Below are 19,968 nucleotides of genomic sequence, written 5' to 3'. Positions count from 1 at the left end.
GGCAGTTGTATATACTACATTGGGGGTGGGGAACCCATAGCCCTGCAGATGATGCTAGACTGCAGCTCTGAAATCCCTTCCCATTGACCGTTTTGCTGAGGTTGATGGGAGTTGCAGGCCAATAAATTCTGAAGGGCCACAAGTTGCCCAAGTCTGCACAGAATATGCATTTCATATATGGCACCTCAACTGCTAAAGCAGCATCAATATCCAATTGGTTAATCCTAAATGACTATAATTGATTGCTACTTTAATAGCAACCTCCAAATTTCCATTGATTTTGAAGTGTTGTCTTGCCTGCCAGAAAGTGTACAAAAATGGGCAACAATCAATTCCTATGTCGTTATAATAACTCATATTCCTTCCCAGGCAGAACCTGAAAACAGATAACCTTTTTGTTTTAGAGTAGACTAATGCTCTTTGCCAAACAGGTGGAAGAAATCGCTTGGTATCCTCTTGGAAGTGGCTACCAGCTCTCTCAAATGCTTTTAACTAGTGAAATATGTCAAACTATTTGTGCAACTTGATAGTGATTTTAAAAGAGAGAGAGATCGATCAAAAATCTCCAAACTGATCTCCAGTCCTGTTCTGTTGCAGCAGCAAAGCCTCCTTTCTCACAAGGCGTATGAAACAAGTGCTCTGTGTGAATAACATTGACCATCTTCCAGTAATAACACAGCTGTTGAAAGGGCTTAGTCACCCAGGCAATGGAGGCATTTCTGAAAGGGGAATGTTTGTATGCAGTAACCTGACATTTGACTAGATGGGACCTTGAATCGGAAGGGGTGGAACACAGGCGAGAGAAAGAGAGGCTCTCTCGTTCTCTAGCCAGAAGAGATCACTGTTTGAGGCCTGGCATAAAAGGCTCATTCTGAAACAAGGAAGGCCACTCCAGTGTTTTGTAAGCAATCTTATTCCTCTCAACGAGTCAGAACTCCAGCTCTCTCCACCTCCCCATTAGCACTTCATCCCTCTGCCCCTCGCTGTTTCCCTGGTTATTTCCAAACAGCTTCTGCTGTAATTCTCCCATGGACTTTGGCACAACCCAGATACCACCTTGCCACTTCCATTAGCCAGGGATCAGCCTGAGGAACTGGCAGTGTTCCTGTGCAACTAGCAGGTGTCACATGTCTGGGGCACATAAACCCTTCCTTCAGCTTTTCCATCGGGACGGGAGGTGTCCCCAACACTGATGAGCCTTCACAAGTGTGACCAAAAGAAAAATTGGCTTTTAAGCAGCAGTGGTATTTTCCTTTTTGTTGTGGCCTTGTACCCTGCACCTGGGGATGGAGATTGGGTAGGTTGATGTATCGAAGGAAACTTGAGGAGTAGGGTTGCATTGATTCAGAATTGGGCTTTAGGTGTATATGTGTCCTTGTATATATATATATATGTGTGTGCATTTGAAACTTTGCAAATAAACGGCAGAGGGCAGAAGGGTGGATCTGAATAATCCTTAATCCTAAGTGTGAGGGGCATTAGCCACCTTCTCTGCTGATTGATGGTGGGGGTTTTTCCATGGGTGAGCAACATCAGAACCATTGAAAAAGGCCTTCTGCTTCATTTTTCTCCTTGCCTTGTACCTTCTGTGAAATAACACCTGCCACTCTTTGGGTGCTGTTGCTTTTAGACCAGCAGCTTGGTTAGATCAACTACAAGGTAAACTAGTTCCCTACTGTTAATGTCCTGCTAATGTGCTCCTATTATGGGCTGTTCCCCAAGTTTGACAATGAGAGGGGATGCACACGTTTTGGGAGGGAGAACACACAGTCCCAAACAGACGTTCTACTATGCTGCCTGGGAATAGTTATCCCCATCTTGGCTGCATTTACCCTGCTCTTCAGGCCAAGAAGACCTCCCAGAGTGGCTTGCAAAAAATAATAATCCTTGATTAGCAAGACTGGTGCTGTTTACAGTCTTATAATCTACAAAGGACACGACACAAAAGGAAAAAGTGAGGCAGTGAGAAAGGAACAAGGAAACGGGCAAACTTGAGCACTGGTTATTAACGTTACAAAGTTCTTACTGTACCCAGCTTGAATGAGGTCAACCCATCTCTCTCGCCTGACAAAATAGTTGAGGGGGTGCTTCTACAATACAGTAGCCACAACAAACTAAGAAGAGGTCACTAAAAATTTGACCAAGGAAAAGGAAGGACCCTTAGCAAGACAAACATATAAAGCTTTGTTGTATTGTGTTGTACAACTGACTATTCTATCAGTGGCTTTCCCAATATCTCATGCATTTGTTTCTCTCATTACCTGCTCTTGAACTTTTAACTGGAGTTGTCAGGAATCAAACTAGGGACTTTCTGCTTGCAAAACATTTGCTCTGTTATTGGGCTGTGCCACCCCCACCCTATGGTGCACGGCATTGCACCATACATCTAGCACTCAATAAATTGGGCTGTACAGTGGTGCCTCGCAAGACAAAAAGAATCCGTTCTGTGATTCTCTTCGTCTAGTGTTTTTTTCGTCTTGCGAAGCAAGCCCATTGACGGATTAGCGCTATTAGCGGCTTTTAGCGGCTTATCTGCTGATCGGATCAGCTGATAAGCGGCTTAGAAAAAGGGGGGGGGAACCAGCAGGAACTCGCAAGACATTGTCGTCTTGCGAAGCAAGCCCATAGGAAATTTGTTTTGCGAAGCACCTCCAAAACGGAAAACTCTTTCGTCTAGCGAGTTTTCCGTCTTGCGAGGCATTCGTCTTGCGGGGCACCACTGTATCTGATATCCCACCACTTTCTTGTTCAATGAGAACTGGAGAGTATTCTTGGTTCTCCACCATCCTATTGAATGTGCTACCATCTTCAGCAAGCAAAACCCATACAAGCATTTGCTTATGTCCACTTACAGAATATCATCATGGATTATATATCCTTGCAAACAAGGGTGCTTTCATCTTCGCTTCTGTAATTGGGCCACCCCAAAGCTACTAGTGGAAGGTGGAAATGGCCTCATGTTCCTCCATCTCCCCCTGTGCAGGACTTAAGTTTGTATATACAGTAGGTATCCTAAACCATTTACTAGCTTTAGTTATCATCCATGTACTTAAATGATGGTGCTGCCAGTCTGATACATGGTAACATGAACAATGTCTCACAGGTCAGATCTCAACACCACATGATCCATGATCTGGTGGGGCACTTTTTTCCTTGAAAAATACTTTATTTGATATATTATGTCACGTGGATTCTCTTCACATGCAGCAAAATGACTGGGGAGTCTAAAGTTTTTGGCTGCTATTGCTGGCCAAGCTAAAGAAATTGTAGATGCCAAGCCACTTCTGTGCTGCCTGCTTCCTTTTGTCAGGGAAAGGAGCTGAGGAGAGTTGGACATGGGTGCCTGAAGGAGTATGGTGCACCTCCAGGGAACTGCAGTCATATCCTACCTGCTTTTCCTGTTTCAGAACAGTAAAGACACAGAGGGAGGGTAGCGTTTTTCGCTCTGCATGGCCAAAGCAGCCCAGCGGCCTTGCCTGTGTGGCTGCCAAACAGCTCTTGGCCTTTCTTCTGATTGTGGAGGTGGTGAGGTGGCAGGTATCCCCATTCAAAACTTTCCACCTGTGCAGCTTTGAAGTTGGTAGGAAGACTGATCACTCTTTGTGGTGAGCAGAATGATTTGGGGTCCAGAAATGGCCTGGCTCTCTCCAACTTCCAAATGATGTGATTAGGATGTACTAGCTGCAAGTCCTGTCATTGTTTGGCATCTCTATTTTTAGATCTATGTGGTGTGAACAAAAGATTTTTGAATGTGTAAAGTTAGAAAGGGAATGGGAAGTGTTTGAAACTACATCTTCACCTGCAAAAGGAGGAAAGCTTTGTGAAATGTTAAGTTGAATTCAGAGGCAAGACTTTTGTATACGTATATATTTTTTAAAAAGGGCGAGTGTCAGAAAATGTATCAAGGATGTTTATGAGTGTCTCGTATAAAAAGGCAATGCTGGTCTTTACTCTTGTTTCACAGGCAAGTGTAGTGCAGTTAGATGTTCCAGCATTTAAAGCTGTCTGACCACACATGAGTGGTTCTGAGGTAAAAGTTTTGTAATACACGTACTGTTACAGTTTTACTTTTGAGTTGCTGAACTGAGAAGGTTTAGCAGACAACAAGATCCACGGTACCCACCAGCAAGCTGCTGTTGCTTTTTAAACACTCCCTACAGCCACCCTTTCTCCCTCCTCTTGAGGACTGAGACTGAAGAATGCGACAAAGGACAGCTTCACGTTGGTAGGAGATGAGGAGCTTCCATTTGAGGACTTTTTAGCACCATGGAGTTAAGGAAGAGCTTTTCCAGGAGAGCGGGAAGCAGTCCCTCAGACTTTGTAGGGGGCCGGACTATATTTTTTTGGGGGGGGCAATGAACAAATTCCTATGCCCCCCAAAAGCCCTGAGATGCATTTTAAACAAAAGGACACATTCTACTTGTGTAAAAACATGCTGATTCCTGGACGGGCCTTAGGTTGCCTACCCCTGTCTTAGTGCTTCCCATTTTAGAAACGGTGTCCTGCTCTAAACCAGTGGCATTAACTTATTTATTCGTTTGATTTCTTCTCCGTCCTTCACCAGGAGGTCTCAACAATATAGGATTAAAATCGGTTAAAAGAATTTTCCACCAGAAGAATAGAGTGGGTCCTAAAGCACGCATGCACGCACATATGTATGTATCAGATGTCAAAGGCCAAGTTATACAGTCAAAATGCAGTCAGATGTGCCTCTACGGGAAGTGAATTCTGCAACTTAGGGGTTGCCCTCTCGCAGGGTGCTGCCTCATGAACGTCCGTTAAGACCTCCTCTGCTTGTCTTCACACCAGAGGGGATTGGAACAGTCTTTGAGATATTGGGGACCATTTAAGGTTTTAAGCACCTTGAACTGGCCTCAGAAATGAACTGGCAACCAATGGCGCTGTTCTAAAATGGGGGCTAGGTGAGTAATTTGGCTGCTGCGTTTTAAATCTCCAAGGGCTGTCCCAGGTGGGGCGTGTTGCAGCAATCTAGTTACTGAGCAAAGACTAGGGTGGACAAATAATCTCTGCCCACAAGGAGGAGGTCTTGTTTTGTGTTGAGGATCTTTTTGCCCAAACAACAGCAAAACTTTCAGTACTCCAGTACTGTCCTCTATTAAGATTTACAAAAAATAATAATAAATATATGCTGTATGTGTGGCCTGCATTTAGAGTTGTCCCTTATATCTTGCCATGCGAAGAGATCAGAGTAAACTTAATGTATTCAGCTATTACTCATGTAGTGATCTTCGACATTAAGATTCTCATTTTAAATCTGGAATGTGCAGGTTGTAGATAATCTAGAAGGTTTTGGTTGGGGTTTTCTTTTTTTGTTTCTTTATTTTGTTTTTATGGAGGGAGCGAACCAAAAATCCCTGAAAAAAATGTCATTGCTCCCATGCAGTAGAGAACCACCTCCAAGCACTGTATAAATAGATGGTCTGAACCACAAAGCACTTCCACACCCGTTCCCAGCACGCTAGATGAGCGTCCCTCCACGTAATCCCAATAAATTATAACTTTGAAACCGGTAACAGATGTCTAGGCCGGCAGAGCTTCAAAGACATTTCTTTCTCAACTGCAGGCTGGAAAGATGCGTTCGTGAAGCATGAGGAACAATTGTCTTCTGCTTGGCACTGGCTCTTGGGACTAGAAGTCTTAATCGGCTGCAGCTTCTTGCATGTCGAGTGTCTCTTGGCGATATGTAACAAGGTTGAGCTTGCAGATGGATTATATTTATGCCAAATCCAAGTGGTATTTGTGGTCTTGTATAAGAATGACAGCGAAGGTTGTAGTCGGCTGGCTGTAATTTAAACCAGGCGCAGGTGTTTGTAAACATGTGCCATCTAGGATTCCTGTAGAAATCTGAAGAATGGGGGTAGCTAGGATTGAATCTGCATTAAAGAGCTCAGAAGGAATTCCCAAGGATGTATGTACCCTCCTGCTTTGGGGGTAGTGGGGAGGAAGGAATTTTGTCCCTGCTGGCAGCTAAGAATTACGGGGTGCCAAAGTCGCTTGATTGGGTTTCTAATTCTGTCAGAATCAGTAGAACATTTTGACCACACCCACGCCATACATTTAAAACAAACTCATTCCACTTCTAAGAGTCATGGCTGGAACTATAGAGATGGACAGTGTTCTCGAAGCTACCAACATGAGTTTGACCAAACTGTGGGAGGCCGTGGAAGACAGGAGTGCCTGGTGTGCTCTGGTCCATGGGGTCACGACGAGTTGGACCGACTAAACAATAGCAAGAACAAATGGAATGTTTCTAAGAGCCTGAGGATTTATTACTTGGTTTTCATGACTTGGGAAGCCAAACTACGGCTTTACAGGGCCCAGAAAAGCTTGGAGACCACTTTGCAGCTAAACAGCAAACCCAGGTTTGAACAGCACGCCAAGTGAAACCTTGGCTTTGCTGAGTGTGGCAGTGACCACAGGACCAGGGAAGGAGCACAGAGGCTGCAGCCTCCCCTGGGAGTCCCACATGCTCCCAGGAAGCTTACATTGTTGTAAGAATCTAGGCCAATGTGTAGACCTGTGAAAAAGGGCTCCATTCTAAATCGTGTACACAGCAAGGATTAGACTTTATCCCAGAGCATCATGGATCTAACAGCCTGGATTTTTTTTCTTTCAAATGAGAAACAAGTAATCTTTATGTATAATCTAATCGCCCCAATGAGCGATTTTGTATGTCGCTTTGGGTTGCCTTGGGCAAGATAAAGTGACTTAGCAGATTTTAATAATAATTTTATCCTGCTTTTCATGCTCTACCTGCTTCTTTCTGTAACAAGTTTTGATTGCTTTGTTCTTACAGAAGAAAATGCAGAAATTATGCTTGATGTGTCCTTAGCGTACCGTGACGACATGAGCGAGGAGTGGGTAGAAATGGCACATGAAGTTGAGACCCGAAAGCTAAAATGTAAATTTGGAGCTCCAAAAGTAGGTTCCTTCTGGTTCTTGTTGGATGTCACTAGGATTTTTGGGTTGTTTTTTTTAAAAAAGTATTGTTCCCAAAAGACTTTATGTAACTTTTGCTTTGAAAAACATGCAACACTTAGGTTCCTTTCTCCCATTTTTACATAAGTTCTGTATAACACTTGGTTGTAATAAAACCTCAAATTGGTTTACAAAGAAAGAATGAAACAATAAAAATATCTGTAAAAACAAAGAGCTATTTAAAATGTTCAAAAAAAAAAAAACAATTTAAAGTCAGCGATAAACTGTTCCAAGAGCCTGCCTGCACAGTATCTGTTAGAGAAAATCTTCTTGAACCTGCTAGTGTAAGAGCTTTGGAAAAGCAGGTATTCCCTTGATGTCAAGATATGTGTTCATCAGGCTGTAAAATAGGATATTTGCTAAAGATAACTGCTGTCCCCATGGGATTGTAATTTGGCTTTCCAGTATGATCTTTAGGTCTCCCATCTCAGACAAAATGGGGTTTGGAGAACATCTCTTGTGAGCACACAAAGTGTACCCTTATTGCCTGGGAGACTTTACTCTGTCCATAAGTTATGAACAAGTTCTCCTGCTACGTCATGGTTTACAAAGTAAATAGCAGAACAGTTTGCAGCAAAATCAACAAAGGATGATTATTATTATTATTATTATTATTTATTATTAACTGTTTGCATTATGCTTTTTTTTCCAACCATGGCTTACAACATCCTACACTCCTTTTGGATGTGGCATTGGACTTCCCATGTATTGAATGTATTGTTTTCACAGATCTTCATGATCCCCCCCCCCAAGTGGGAACGGCAAGGATATTTTCGCCATCAATAGTTGTACCAGCTGATTTTTGAATCTTTAGTTACCATTTGTGGAAGGCAAAATTATTGAGGGGAAAGTATTAGTTAAATGTATTTCTGTTATGTTTCACGCATCCTAAGCCTAAGCTACTGATATGGGAAGAGCAGGGGGTGGGTTGTGTGTTTTTTTTAAAGAAACATCTCCATCTCTCGTTGCCCTCCTGAGCCAAAATAACCTGCCATTTTACAAAACGTAGGCATTTTTAAGAGCAATTGAAAAACCAATGCTGACGATTGTCTCGTTTCCTCTCCTGGTGTTCCAATAGACTATAGAGAATGAAGGCAAGTTCTATGACTGTGAGGTGCTTCCATTCATGGAGATTGGAACAGTTGCTCACAAATTCTACCTTATCAATATCCGTCTACCTGTGAATGAAAGGGAACGCATCAATGTGGGAATTGGAGAAATCAAAGATATCAGTCTAGTGGTAAGTGTTCCCTTCAAACTTAAAAGCAACTGTAATTGCTAGGGTGTCAAAACATTTTGTACGGGATAGCCTTTGGAAGGTGGACACTCTTAACTTCTGATTTGTTTGTTGAATGGAATAAGATAGGAACATTAGAAAGATGGGTGCTGGTGGCATGCCACACCCATCATAATGGGCAACCCTGCCAAGATACCTCCCAAGAATTTTCGTGCCTGCTTTGTTTTTTTTTAAAAAAGTGTGTAAATCAGTCATGCACACTGCTCTGTTCTAGGGAATTTTGGGTAAGTTAACAGCTTAAGATTCTGCTTAAAGATTCTTTTTCATGTTAAAATGGGCATTCAAGATAACTAAGCCACAGTTTTATAGTATGAATGAAATAAGCACAGATGGGGCTTCCTGAATCTTGCTTTAAGAAAGAACCGGATTACCAAAAATATGAATCCTTTGCTCTCTACAAGGAGTGCATGAAGTTAACAGCTTCTTCAAAACGATTGCCAGCAATTCCGCCTGGCCACCAGCCTTTGCCTGTCACATGCTGTCTGCCTTTGGGTGAAAGTGTGCGAATTCCACTGGAGAAACAGGTCTCTGAAGGAGCTAAAGCGGGGGCGGGGAAGGGATATTGAGAAAAATAGGTATACCGGGACTGGATTACAGCTGAGGGACTTAAGTATTGGTCTCATTTTGATCCTCTTGTTAGGACTATCTGATATGGAAGTTAATATTCCCCCCATAAAAAATTATTGATGTTTTTCATAATACAATACAATAAAAAGCTAATCTAAATTGAAAGAAAGAAAAACAAAGTGCAAAGTCTTCTCTCAAAGGTAGATCTTGAACTCTTGTCTCACACAGAAAGGGGTGGGCTCTCCAAGCTCCACCTGGGAGCTTTCTTTTCTTCTCCCAGCCTCTCTTCTCCCACCCCAATATCTTCCCTTTCCTGCCTCTCACACACAGGGTCTTTCACCAGCCAGCCATTATCTTCTTGAGTGTACAATTCCCTCAGTGACCCTCAGAGTAGACACACACACACACACACACACACACACACTGAAAAGAGAAGAAAGAAGATAAAAACAATGAAAGAATGAAAGAAGAAAACAAAGAGAGAGAAATTAAAACTACTTCTGATTCTTTGTCAGTTACATATAAAAAGATTATTCAAAGTATTCACTCCAGGACGAAGTTAATCTGTTTGTTACAATATTTTCATGATTAAGCGGCTAATTGAAGAACTTGCTTCATGCGCTCGGCTTCTTCACAGGGCTTTCTTCCCTCCCCAAATATAGTTGTTACTTGAGCTTCACGATGTTTGTTGCAAGGCGTTGTGGTTAATGTCAGATGGATCTTAACGTTGGGAAAGTGAAGAAAGGCAGCGTATTCCATTTGCTCTCTCTTCTCCAGGGTATCCATCAGAACGGAGGCTTTACGAAGGTGTGGTTTGCAATGAAAACCTTCCTTACTCCGAGCATCTTCATCATCATGATTTGGTACTGGAGGCGGATCATGATGATGACGCGACCACCTGTACTCCTGGAAAAGTGAGTAAAGATAGATAACACAGGTGTAGCCTCTTGAGTCTTGCTTTAAGGAGGAATCCTATTACCAAAGCTACGAATCCTTTGCTCTCTACAAAGAGTGCATTAAGTTATAGTTTATTTGAAAAGAAGTCAGGTGGCCAGTGTATAATTGGAGAGAGTGTGTGGAATGTTGTCTCTGCTCAGAGCTCTGAGCATCCCCCCTCTGGCATTTCTCCTTCCCCATCCCCAACACTACATTATTAAATTCCTCACAAATTTTTCATTGGGGTGAATGCAGCAATTTCTCTGAAAGGAGCACTGAAAGCACCGTTGTTGTTGTTGTTGTTTTCCAGAGTTATCTTTGCTCTTGGGATCTCTATGACCTTCATAAATATTCCAGTAGAGTGGTTTTCTATTGGATTTGACTGGACGTGGATGTTGCTATTTGGAGACATTCGCCAAGGAATCTTCTACGCTACGCTTTTGTCCTTTTGGATCATCTTCTGTGGAGAGCATATGATGGTGGGTATGATCGTTTCTGGGCATAATACTGTGTATGTGTGTGTGTATTTTTTATTGGCCATGGAGAAAATATTTAAGAGGGTTTTCTTCCCCCTTTTTGTAGGGGGGCAATCAGAAACATAGGATGAATGTAAGAGGGTTTTTTTAGTAGGGGGGCAATCAGAAACATAGGATGAATGTAAGAGGGTTTTTTTAGTCCATGGATTTGAAGCAATGAGAAGGTAATTCTGTAAGTCGTATCAGGTGGGCAGAGCAATCCTAACCCTGGCCGGGGTTAGGGCATGATGGAGCCACATGGCTTCCACCACATCCAAAGCCCCACTGCTAATGATGTCTGGGATAAGGGGCTGGTAGAAACCCTGCTTCATTCTGCACTATCCTGGAACTGGGGTGGCAATCGGGAACCAAATTGTGCCAGATGCCATCACAACTGGATCCCGGGTCATCTCAGTCCCGCTTCACCCTCAGAGATGGTGTTGAGGAACTAGCACTATTTCAAAGTGTCCTTCAGTAATACTTACTCTTCACCTGCTTGAGTGGCACATTGGTTACACAGGTTAAATCATTATTATTGTTTCTTTCCTACTGGTTATCTCCCACTTCGACTACTTCAATGCGCTCTACATGGGGCTACCTTTGAAGGTGACACAGAAGCTACAATTAAATCCAGAATGTGGCAGCTAGACTGGTGACTGGGAGTGGCCGCTGAGACCACATAATACCAGTCCTGAAAGACCTACGTTAGCTCCCAGTACGTTTCCGAGCACAATTCAAAGTGTTGGTGCTGACCTTTAAAGCCCTAAACGGCTTTCGCTCAGTATACCTGAACAAGCTTCTCCTCCCCCATCGTTCAGCCCGGACACTGAGATCCAGTGCTGAGGGCCGTTTCCTCCCTGTGAGAAGTGAGGTTACAGGGAACCAGGCAGAGGGCCTTCTCGGTAGTGGCGCCTGCCCTGTGGAACGCCCTCCCATCAGATGTCAAGGAAATAAACAACTATATGACTTTTAGACGACATCTGAAGGCAGCCCTGTTTAGGGAAGTTTTTAATGTTTGGTGTTTTATTGCTGCTGCTGCTGCTGCTGCTTCTTACTGTATTATTATTATTAGTAATATTCTGTTGGTAGCCGCCCAGAGTAGCTGGGGAAACCCAGCCAGATGGGCAGAGTGTAAATAATAAATTATTATTATTCCTACTACCCATTTGCAAATCATTCTGTTGTCTCCTAATTTTATTTTTAGGATCAGAGTGAACGAAATCATTTCTCCGCTTACTGGAAACAAGTTGGACCAATAGCTGTGGGCGCCTTCTGCCTCTTTGTCTTTGACATGTGTGAGAGGTAACTGGAGACTTTTTATTTTTAAGAGGGCTCACATAATCTTAATGTGTTTGGTTTTAGTTTTTTTTAGCTCTAAAAAGTGGCTTATGATAATAAGAAAATTATTAATGCCAGAACACTTTTCCAGCTGCAAATGTTCTTTGAAATCTTCCAATATATAGAGTCACGCTTTGCTTGCATGAAACCAACAGAGCTCTCCTTGAGCGTTTCTCTGCCTCTGGTCCTTCCAGTTCTCAAGGGGGATTGCTGCATTATTGTATACTTTGCCGTGTGTAATTTAATCCGCTTGTTCCTTTCAATTTCCAGAGGGGTACAATTAAAAAATCCATTCTACAGTATCTGGACCACAGATGTTGGCACTGAACTGGCTGTATCCTTTCGCTGTTCGCATCAACAAAAGCTGTGTGTTTTGCTTGTCATAGGGTGTTGGGAAAGGGGCTGCATTTTCTTCAGGGACTTTCTGAACATACTGAAAAACCTGTTGACATGGCCAAACTGATAGGAACTTTTCACATAAATATTATGGACCACCTCTGGTATCCTTTGAATGTATTTCATGAATTTGGCAATTGATTTGATGATGATTCTCCTGTAGAGGCTCCTTTCTGTGGGGATGTTACTAGAACAAGAAACAAGCATGTTGTTGGTTGTCTACCCAGGTAGCTAGTTGGAGGACACTAAAGTGACTACACTTATCAAGCTACAAGGGCGGTGATAAAAGTTGAACGGCTTTGCTGTGCTTTTAAGCTTGCAGACTGAATCAGGAACAGGTAAACGTCAGGCTTGTGGAATCCACTTGCTTTTGGGGTGGGGGTACAGTGGTACCTCGGGTTAAGAACTTAATTCGTTCTGGAGGTCCATTCTTAAACTGAAACTGTTCTTAACCTGAAGGTACCACTTTAGCTAATGGAGCCTCCCACTGCCACTGCACCGCCGGAGCACGAGTTCTGTTCTCATCCTGAAGCAAAGTTCTTAACCCAAGGTACTATTTCTGGGTTAGAGGAGTCTGTAACCTGAAGCTTATGTAACCCGAGGTACCACGGTATTCTTGTTTGGGTTATTTTTGCTTGAACCTTAAGGTTTGCCAACCATACCTGCTCAAGAGAGCAAACATATACTGAGAGTTAAGGGCCAGGTCACATTCTCAGCCCAGCAATCTTGTTTCTAGCACAACAAGGTGGCACTGGGGTCTAAACCGCTGAGCACCTTGGGCTTGCTGATCAGAAGGTTGGCAGTTCGAATCCGCAGGACAGGGTCAGCTCCCATTGCTCTGTCCTGGCTTCTCCCACCTAGCAGTTTGAAAGCATACTAGCGCAAGTAGATAAATAGGTACCACTACTGTGGGAAGGTAAAGGACATTTCCATGTGTTCTGGCTTCTGTCACAGTGCCCCGTTGTTCCAGAAGCAGTTTAGCCATGCTGGCCACATGAACCGGAAAGCTGAGCACCGCAACCCATAGTCACCTTTGACTGGACTTAACTGTCTAGGGGTCATTTACCTTTACCTGTTGTAGCACAACAGCAGAAATCGACTCCTGGTTTTCCCTACCATGCCTTTTGTTTCTGCAGCCAAACTTTTTGTGCAGCAGGCTTGTTGTTACTAAGCAATTGGGAGTCGGGGCCAATCTGCTGGAAATTTCCCGGAGTTCTTCTGGATCTCCTTTCGTCCTCATCCTGCTGTAAACTTGCCTTTGTGTACCTCCCCTCCTGTTTTTACATTTTCAAATATTTGGTTTTTCTGGCATGCCTGTGAACCTAAAAACATTTCTGCTGAGCTTACTCGTTTTTGGAAACCACGTGCCTGAGCCAGAAGCACTTTCAAACGGTCTCCAAATTCTTACTAGGCTAATGTTCTGCTCTGGCTACATTGCACCCCTCCAGGCTGCAGGCCTTTCCTTAAGATTGCAAGGTGGCTGCTGCTTCTGAGCATCTTCTCTGTGTTCCAGCAGAATAGAGCTGACAATTCCAACTGAGGTTGTTTTAGCCTCCTGACGTTTTCAATATTTTATCCCACACTAATGCCTTGTCAGGAGCCAAGGGGGAACAATAAAAACGCATCAGGTCTGGGACTTCCTGTATGCTCTGCCTCATTTTTACACACGTAGTAAATGGAGCACGCCCCCCCCCCAGGTTATCCTTAAGAACAGAGACATGTTGTGTTAACTTCGCAAAGCCAACTGAATTGCCTGTTGTTGCTGTCTCCGCCTCGTGTTTTACTGTGTGTATATCAAGTAACTTAGCTTTACTGCTCAGATGGCATTTATTATCGTTGCCGGAATATGCCTCTGCCTCTACTTCTTGTTCCTGTGTTTCATGGTGTTTCAAGTGTTCAGAAACATCAGCGGCAAGCAATCCAGCCTCCCAGCAATGAGCAAAGTGCGCAGGCTTCACTATGAGGTAAGGAGCCTGAGCAGTAATGTCTTCTTTTTAAAAGGCCACTTTGCATCAATATTCTGATCAGGTTACTAGTGAATTGTAACCAAAGAGTGGAGCTTGTTTTGTCACTAACAAGGGCTTCACGGAGAGAAGATACAGGGTGGTTTTAACAGTGCCAAGTCTGGACCTGGTTGAAAAACCACTGTGCTGGACATTACTGAAGGCATTATTCTCCCCACTCCCCCAAAAAACCACCTGATTACATAGAAAATACAATCCTGGGATTTCGCAAAGCAGAATTTCACAAAGAGAAGAGCTGCAGTGGCGAATAAGCTTTCCCAGTGAGTGATTTCCATTGTGCTGCAGCCGCTGCTCAAGCAGTTGTCCCAGAAGCCCCTTCCCCTTCCTTCATTCCTTGGCCATGCTTTGCATTGGTAGCGGCTGGTAGGGCAGTGTGGGAGCTCAGTGTGATGCTTTCCCAGTGTGTGTGCCGCTGCCTGTTGTGGAGCAGGGAGGCAGCAGGTAGCGCAGTGCAGACACAGCAGAACCATTTGGCTGCTCCCCACTAGCTCACCTGCCCTCCTTTATTGGTAGCGGGCAGCAGCATTGAGAAGCCAGGGAAGCCACACCGCCCTGCCCTGTGCTGGGTGAAAGGTCCAGCACTTATAATCCCTCTCTTCTTACCTTCCATCGAGATGCTGCCAGGCAGCAAGGGTTAAACATGCTGTATGTTGAATGCTCACCAAGCTTTAAGGGTGGCAAGCAAAACAAAGGCTTATCCCATCAGAAGAGATCGGGATATTGACAGCAAAGTTCTTTGAGGCTAAAGGTGCTGACCTGACTGTCTCCCTCTTGCTTGCTTTCCCAGTAATCTTTGAAATATTTGAAGCTACATTCCCCCTAAACACACACTTGTTACGTTTCTGTGTCTCCCTAGGGGCTGATTTTCAGATTCAAGTTCTTGATGCTAATCACATTAGCTTGTGCAGCCATGACCATCATATTTTTCATTGTCAGTCAGGTGAGTGTCCTAAAAATGACTTTTCACAGAGGTCCCCCCCCCCCGCCCAAATTGTATCTACGTGGTGGTTGGGCTGTGGCCTTTTAAAACATGCTGGAGAAACTTTATGTTGTTTTGGGTGAGAGCTTTCATCTGGTCCTTCACTAATGACCTGTTGGAATCAACAAATAACCTTTGCATTCAGAATTGGGGGCGCCTATTATTCCGAGACAAGACCGTGTGCATTTCTCTCCCCCCCCCCATTTGAAGCTTTAACCATGTAGCGGAGATGTTGGAGAGCATGGGTGAATGGGGCCTGGAAATGATCACCTACAAAACATTTACCCACACTGCATTGCTTCCAGGGGCAGCACAACGCATTGTGCCACCTGAGACGGGGCCCTTCCATCTCCTCCTGCCCCCAACTGGCAAAACTGGGGGTACTCCACTCTTCTCCACCTGCTTGCTTGCTGCTGACAAAGCACAGATGCTCCTTTACTAAGAAACAGCTCCTTCTTCCAGGTGACACACTGCAGCCAATGTCACCCAGAAAGCACCAGCGCCTTTGCTGCAGTGGCGATAAATTACAGTTTGAAATGCCGTTAAGGGAATTTTAAACTGTAACATGCCATTGGCTGTGCTGCAGATGACGTCACCTGCCATTTGTGAAGGGTGCTGAAAGTTGTTTGAAGACCTTTCCTTTTCCCTTCGCACAGCTACAATTCCCAGAATTCCCTGGGAAGAAGGATTGACCATTAAGACCAGGCGTCAGCAAACTTTTTCAGCAGGGGTCTGGTCCACTGCCCCTCAGACCTTGCAGGGGGCCAGACTATATTTTGAAAAAAATAAATAAAAATGAACGAATTCCTGTGCCCCACAAATAACCTAGAGATGCATTTTAAATAAAAGCACACATTCTACTCATGTAAAAACACGCTGATTCCCGGACTGTCCGCAGGCCAGACTTAGAAGGCAGTTGGGCCGGATCCGGCCCCCGGGCCTTAGTTTGCCTACCCATGGTTAAGACTCTCTTAAGAAGTGTAGTTCTGTGAGGGGAATTGAAGTCTCCTAACAACTAACTATCATGTGAGTGTGGCTGTAGTGCGTGGCCAGCTCTGCAGGTGTCAAACGGTGCATACAATTCCACCACCTGAGCCACGTGGCCCATCGTGGTTCAAGAGAGGATTGGCCCTGTTTCCTTTTCTTCTAGTCATTGTATGTAGAGAAAGCAAACCAGTAAGGTCATGCCTAGGAATGAGGACTCTGGAAAAGGAATGGGAGTTGCGATTTCCAACACAGAAAGGGCCGTTTCTCTTGAGGGTGTGGTTGGGATTCGGTTGTTTTTCCTGCTTGCTCTGTTCCTCACTTGGTTTTGCCTTCTCTTTCTCCTGCGTAGGTGACTGAAGGCAGCTGGAAATGGGGCGACTACACCGTCCAAGTGAACAGTGCCTTTTTCACAGGGATCTACGGGATGTGGAATCTTTACGTCTTTGCTCTGATGTTCTTGTATGCTCCCTCACACAAAAACTACGTCGAAGAGCAATCGAACGGTGGGCTGATGCAACAGTGGCTTGGGTTGAAGTCACCCCAGTATTTTTTTTTAGAAGACGGGGGCTTTTGTATGTTTTAAGTCTGGGTATCCTCTCATTGGTAGCCTAGTTGTATTGGTAGCATGGAGTTGTGACTGCTAATGGATGTTCCTATGTTGAGGGTAGCCAAGGAAAACCTGTATTGCGGTTTTGGGGATCATTCTGCCTCCTGTTCTAATCATGAAGGGTTTCCCATTGGCATTGGGTGAGAACAGGATGCTAGACTTAGATGAGCCAGTGACCTGATAAAGCAGGCTCTCTCCTATGTTTCTTTGAATGTAAGGTGTGTGGAAGTTGTTTTGTAATTACTGGTCGATCTCCAGGTGATGGGCAGTGTCGCCACCAAGGCAATGGCAAAAAGGCTTTCTCTCCCTTGTCCCACTCCTTCTAAAGGAGGCTGCTGAGATGGTGGGGGGAAACCAAGAGTTGATATTTTTGTAACAGAACTGTTAAGTCCCTGTACAGAAAACAAAATCCTGAGCTGAGCATGTATTCAGACAGAAACCCACTTTTCCTTTAGTGACATGTAGGCCTGTCCTAAAAAGTTAGTTGCCAAAAGCACTCAGGGCTACAAGCCGTGATTAAGTCCATGCTGGTTTGGTATTTGAGGTATGCTATTTCACAACTGGCTCTATTTCACCTCAAAAGTTATAGTTAAAATAGTAGATCCCTTTAACCTAAAGTCTGCCTGTGCCCAGTTGTGGCTAGATCATTGTGACCCAGAAATGGCATGTGGAATCACCTCTTTTGGCTTGTACTGATCGTGTGGACTGATCAGTTTAAGGATGTGTTCTTATGTACCAAATCCTGCCACAGACAGAACTCTCAAAGGCAATTCCTGAATTAAATCTCTGCTTTAAAGTTTGATGCAGACTTTTAAAAAGGCGTTCCCTTACTACCAACTTTTCAAAAAGAATATTCTCTTCCAAAGGCCACATGGAGGCCTGTTCCGTGACTCTCCTCATGTCAAGACTCAGCTTTTGTCTGAAACATGGCTTTATTTTATTTTTTTCCAGGAGACCTGGGAGTAAACAGCGGAGAAGAGCTTCAGCTCACTACCACCATAACCCACGTGGACGGACCGACAGAGGTTTACAAACTGGCTCGCAAGGAAGCCCAAGAGTAACCACTAAAGCAGGACTCATCAGGCACAAACTGTGGGTGGCACATGGAAAGGGTGATGATCTGTGTCTAAAATCATCCCCAAAGTGCCTGGCACTGACGGGGCATTTTCACGGAACGGTGGCAACCTGGTGGAAATGCTGCTTTGATAGTAGTGTATCTTTCTTTTGACTCCCCCCCCCCCCACGACACTCTTTAGTTTGTCTTGGGTGTTAACTGCAGAAGGTGGGGTGGGGGGGTGATTGAGAGTGAGAATTGATGTATGAAAAGGAGAGGTGCCCATTTCCATGTAGGACCTTTGGTTTAATACCTTACTCATTACCCACACACCTGCTGCTCCTTCTGATATAGGGACATTATTGGGAAACAGAGTTGGAATACTTTTGTGCGTCCCCAAGTCAAGGTTTTTTTATTCCACACTCCCAAAACCTACGTTTAGAACCATTTTTTGTTCTTTATTTATATCACACGTAATAGTTAATATTTACATGCTTTAATAAGCACATTCATGACTTCTTTTCTAGTCTAGTATAAAACTACTTTTTGTAAAGTTTTGGTACAAATAAGGTCATTTCAGCTTTAAGTCGGGCTATTTGTGTGCAAGTGTGGGTGTGCGTGTGTGCGTGCTGTGAATACTAACAAGTCTATCTGGTGTAGATATCTTTTTATATGCCCCAAGAATCCCTGTTTACTTGTATGATACATAACCCACGGAGGTGAAAGGGCTGTTCGTGTGCACTGTTTAATTCTTTTGTTCTGTTTCTATTTCTTTTCTTTTTTAAATAATGTAACTTGGGGAATACTGTAGATCTTTTTTTTTCTTTTATACTATGAATAAAATATACAAATAATTATGGCTTTTGCTTATTTATTTTTTGGTCGGGAAACATATTAGTAAATGTTGCTGCTCTGTTTTAAGCTGTCTCCTTAAAACTACCTGTGGAAAGGAGTGGAAAAGAGAATGCTGACATCTGCTGGAAATTGGGTGCATTCCAGTGGACCATGGCCCCCGCATAGGTTCAGAACTGTAAACTTAAGTCAGGTAAATGGATGGTGATGAGCGTGTGTGTGTGTGTGATCTTTCATTGGGCCAAGCAGCTTTCCCCTTTTTTGTCAATCGCACAGAGCTGGACTCACGGTTTCTAGAGAAGAAAGAAGGGGATCCCTTTATCATCAAGGAGCGGGAAGTTGTGCAAACTCTGCAGGACAACTTGTACAAGAAGCCAAGTCTCAACTTTCCCTCCAGCTCTTAGTGATGTAATTCAGTTTAACCAACACCGTGCCAAAGACAAAGAGAAAGGCTACAACCCAAGCCCTCTGCAGGCATTATCTTCTGCACAATTGTAGGTCTGTAGAGGATAGTCAAATAATAAACAGGGGACAGTCACTACCTCCACCCCCACCCAAGATAAGCCCTCTCCCAGAGGGGAATAGCACATGTGGCTTTGCTCTCCATGTTTATGATGTTGTGGAGGATGTATTAAATTTATAGCCTGCCTTGCCTTCAAGGAGCTCAGGGTTTCATGGTTCTCCCTCTCTGTGTTTTCATCCTTGCAGCAACCCTGTGAAGTGGGCTAGTTAGAGACTGACTGGCCCAAGCTTTGCTCTCTTTAGATCTCTCTCTCTCTCTCTCTCTCTCTCTCTCTCTCTCTCTCTCTCTCTCTCTCTCTCACACACACACACACACACACACACACACAAAATATCTTAATGTCTGAATTCTGGCAAGCAACGCCTGCTGAAATCGCTTCTGCACAGCTCTCCAAGGTTCAGGGACTGCCCTGTCACGTGGAATCATAAGTCGGCTACTTTCTGCCAATATCACACCTCACCAGGAAGGTTGTTCTGCTATATCCATGGAGAAACATGACTGCATTTTGTGGTTGCTAGGCAATAACCAAAAGGTATGGGTTAAGGATAAGAAGCAAGATGGGGGAAAGTGGCAATGAACAAGAAGGCTCACACGGCAGAGGTCTGATGTCTTGGATTTTGCTGCACCAGAGCCTAGCAGGGGGCCCTATCCTGAGCACGTAAACGTCCAGGGTTTGCTAGCAGTCTTTCTGAAAACCTGAACATATCCAAATTTTGAAGTGTAGGCTGATTATCGTTCTTGCAAATCCTTGTGCATTTAAAGCTGGACCATGCTGCTTCGAAGCAGTAGCATTACCTCTAAACAGCCACGACCCCACCCCCGAATAAATCATGGGAAGTATAGTTCTGCGTGTTGCTATTCCTCCCCCTCCTCCCCCCAAACAACAATTCCCAG

General features: G+C 44.1%; 1 protein-coding gene across 1 annotated transcript in view; it reads left to right on the top strand.

The window, feature by feature from the left end:
* WLS (Wnt ligand secretion mediator) overlaps nt 1–18,553 on the top strand; it is a 38,650-nt gene extending 20,097 nt beyond the window's left edge. Inside the window, exons 3-12 of the mRNA XM_083510556.1 lie at nt 6,818–6,942; nt 8,078–8,239; nt 9,641–9,777; nt 10,110–10,278; nt 11,519–11,616; nt 11,923–11,986; nt 13,869–14,012; nt 14,929–15,012; nt 16,388–16,541; nt 17,597–18,553. Of these exons, the coding sequence (XP_083366682.1) occupies nt 6,818–6,942; nt 8,078–8,239; nt 9,641–9,777; nt 10,110–10,278; nt 11,519–11,616; nt 11,923–11,986; nt 13,869–14,012; nt 14,929–15,012; nt 16,388–16,541; nt 17,597–17,706 (1,247 nt within the window). The 3' untranslated portion in view covers nt 17,707–18,553. The remainder of the gene's footprint in view (nt 1–6,817; nt 6,943–8,077; nt 8,240–9,640; nt 9,778–10,109; nt 10,279–11,518; nt 11,617–11,922; nt 11,987–13,868; nt 14,013–14,928; nt 15,013–16,387; nt 16,542–17,596) is intronic.
* Nucleotides 18,554–19,968: the final 1,415 nt, after the last annotated feature.

The sequence above is a fragment of the Podarcis liolepis genome (genome assembly GCF_965112155.1).
Source record: "Podarcis liolepis genome assembly, chromosome: 6".
Taxonomy (NCBI): Eukaryota; Metazoa; Chordata; class Lepidosauria; order Squamata; family Lacertidae; genus Podarcis; species Podarcis liolepis.
This window is presented reverse-complemented; position numbering and strand designations above follow the sequence as displayed.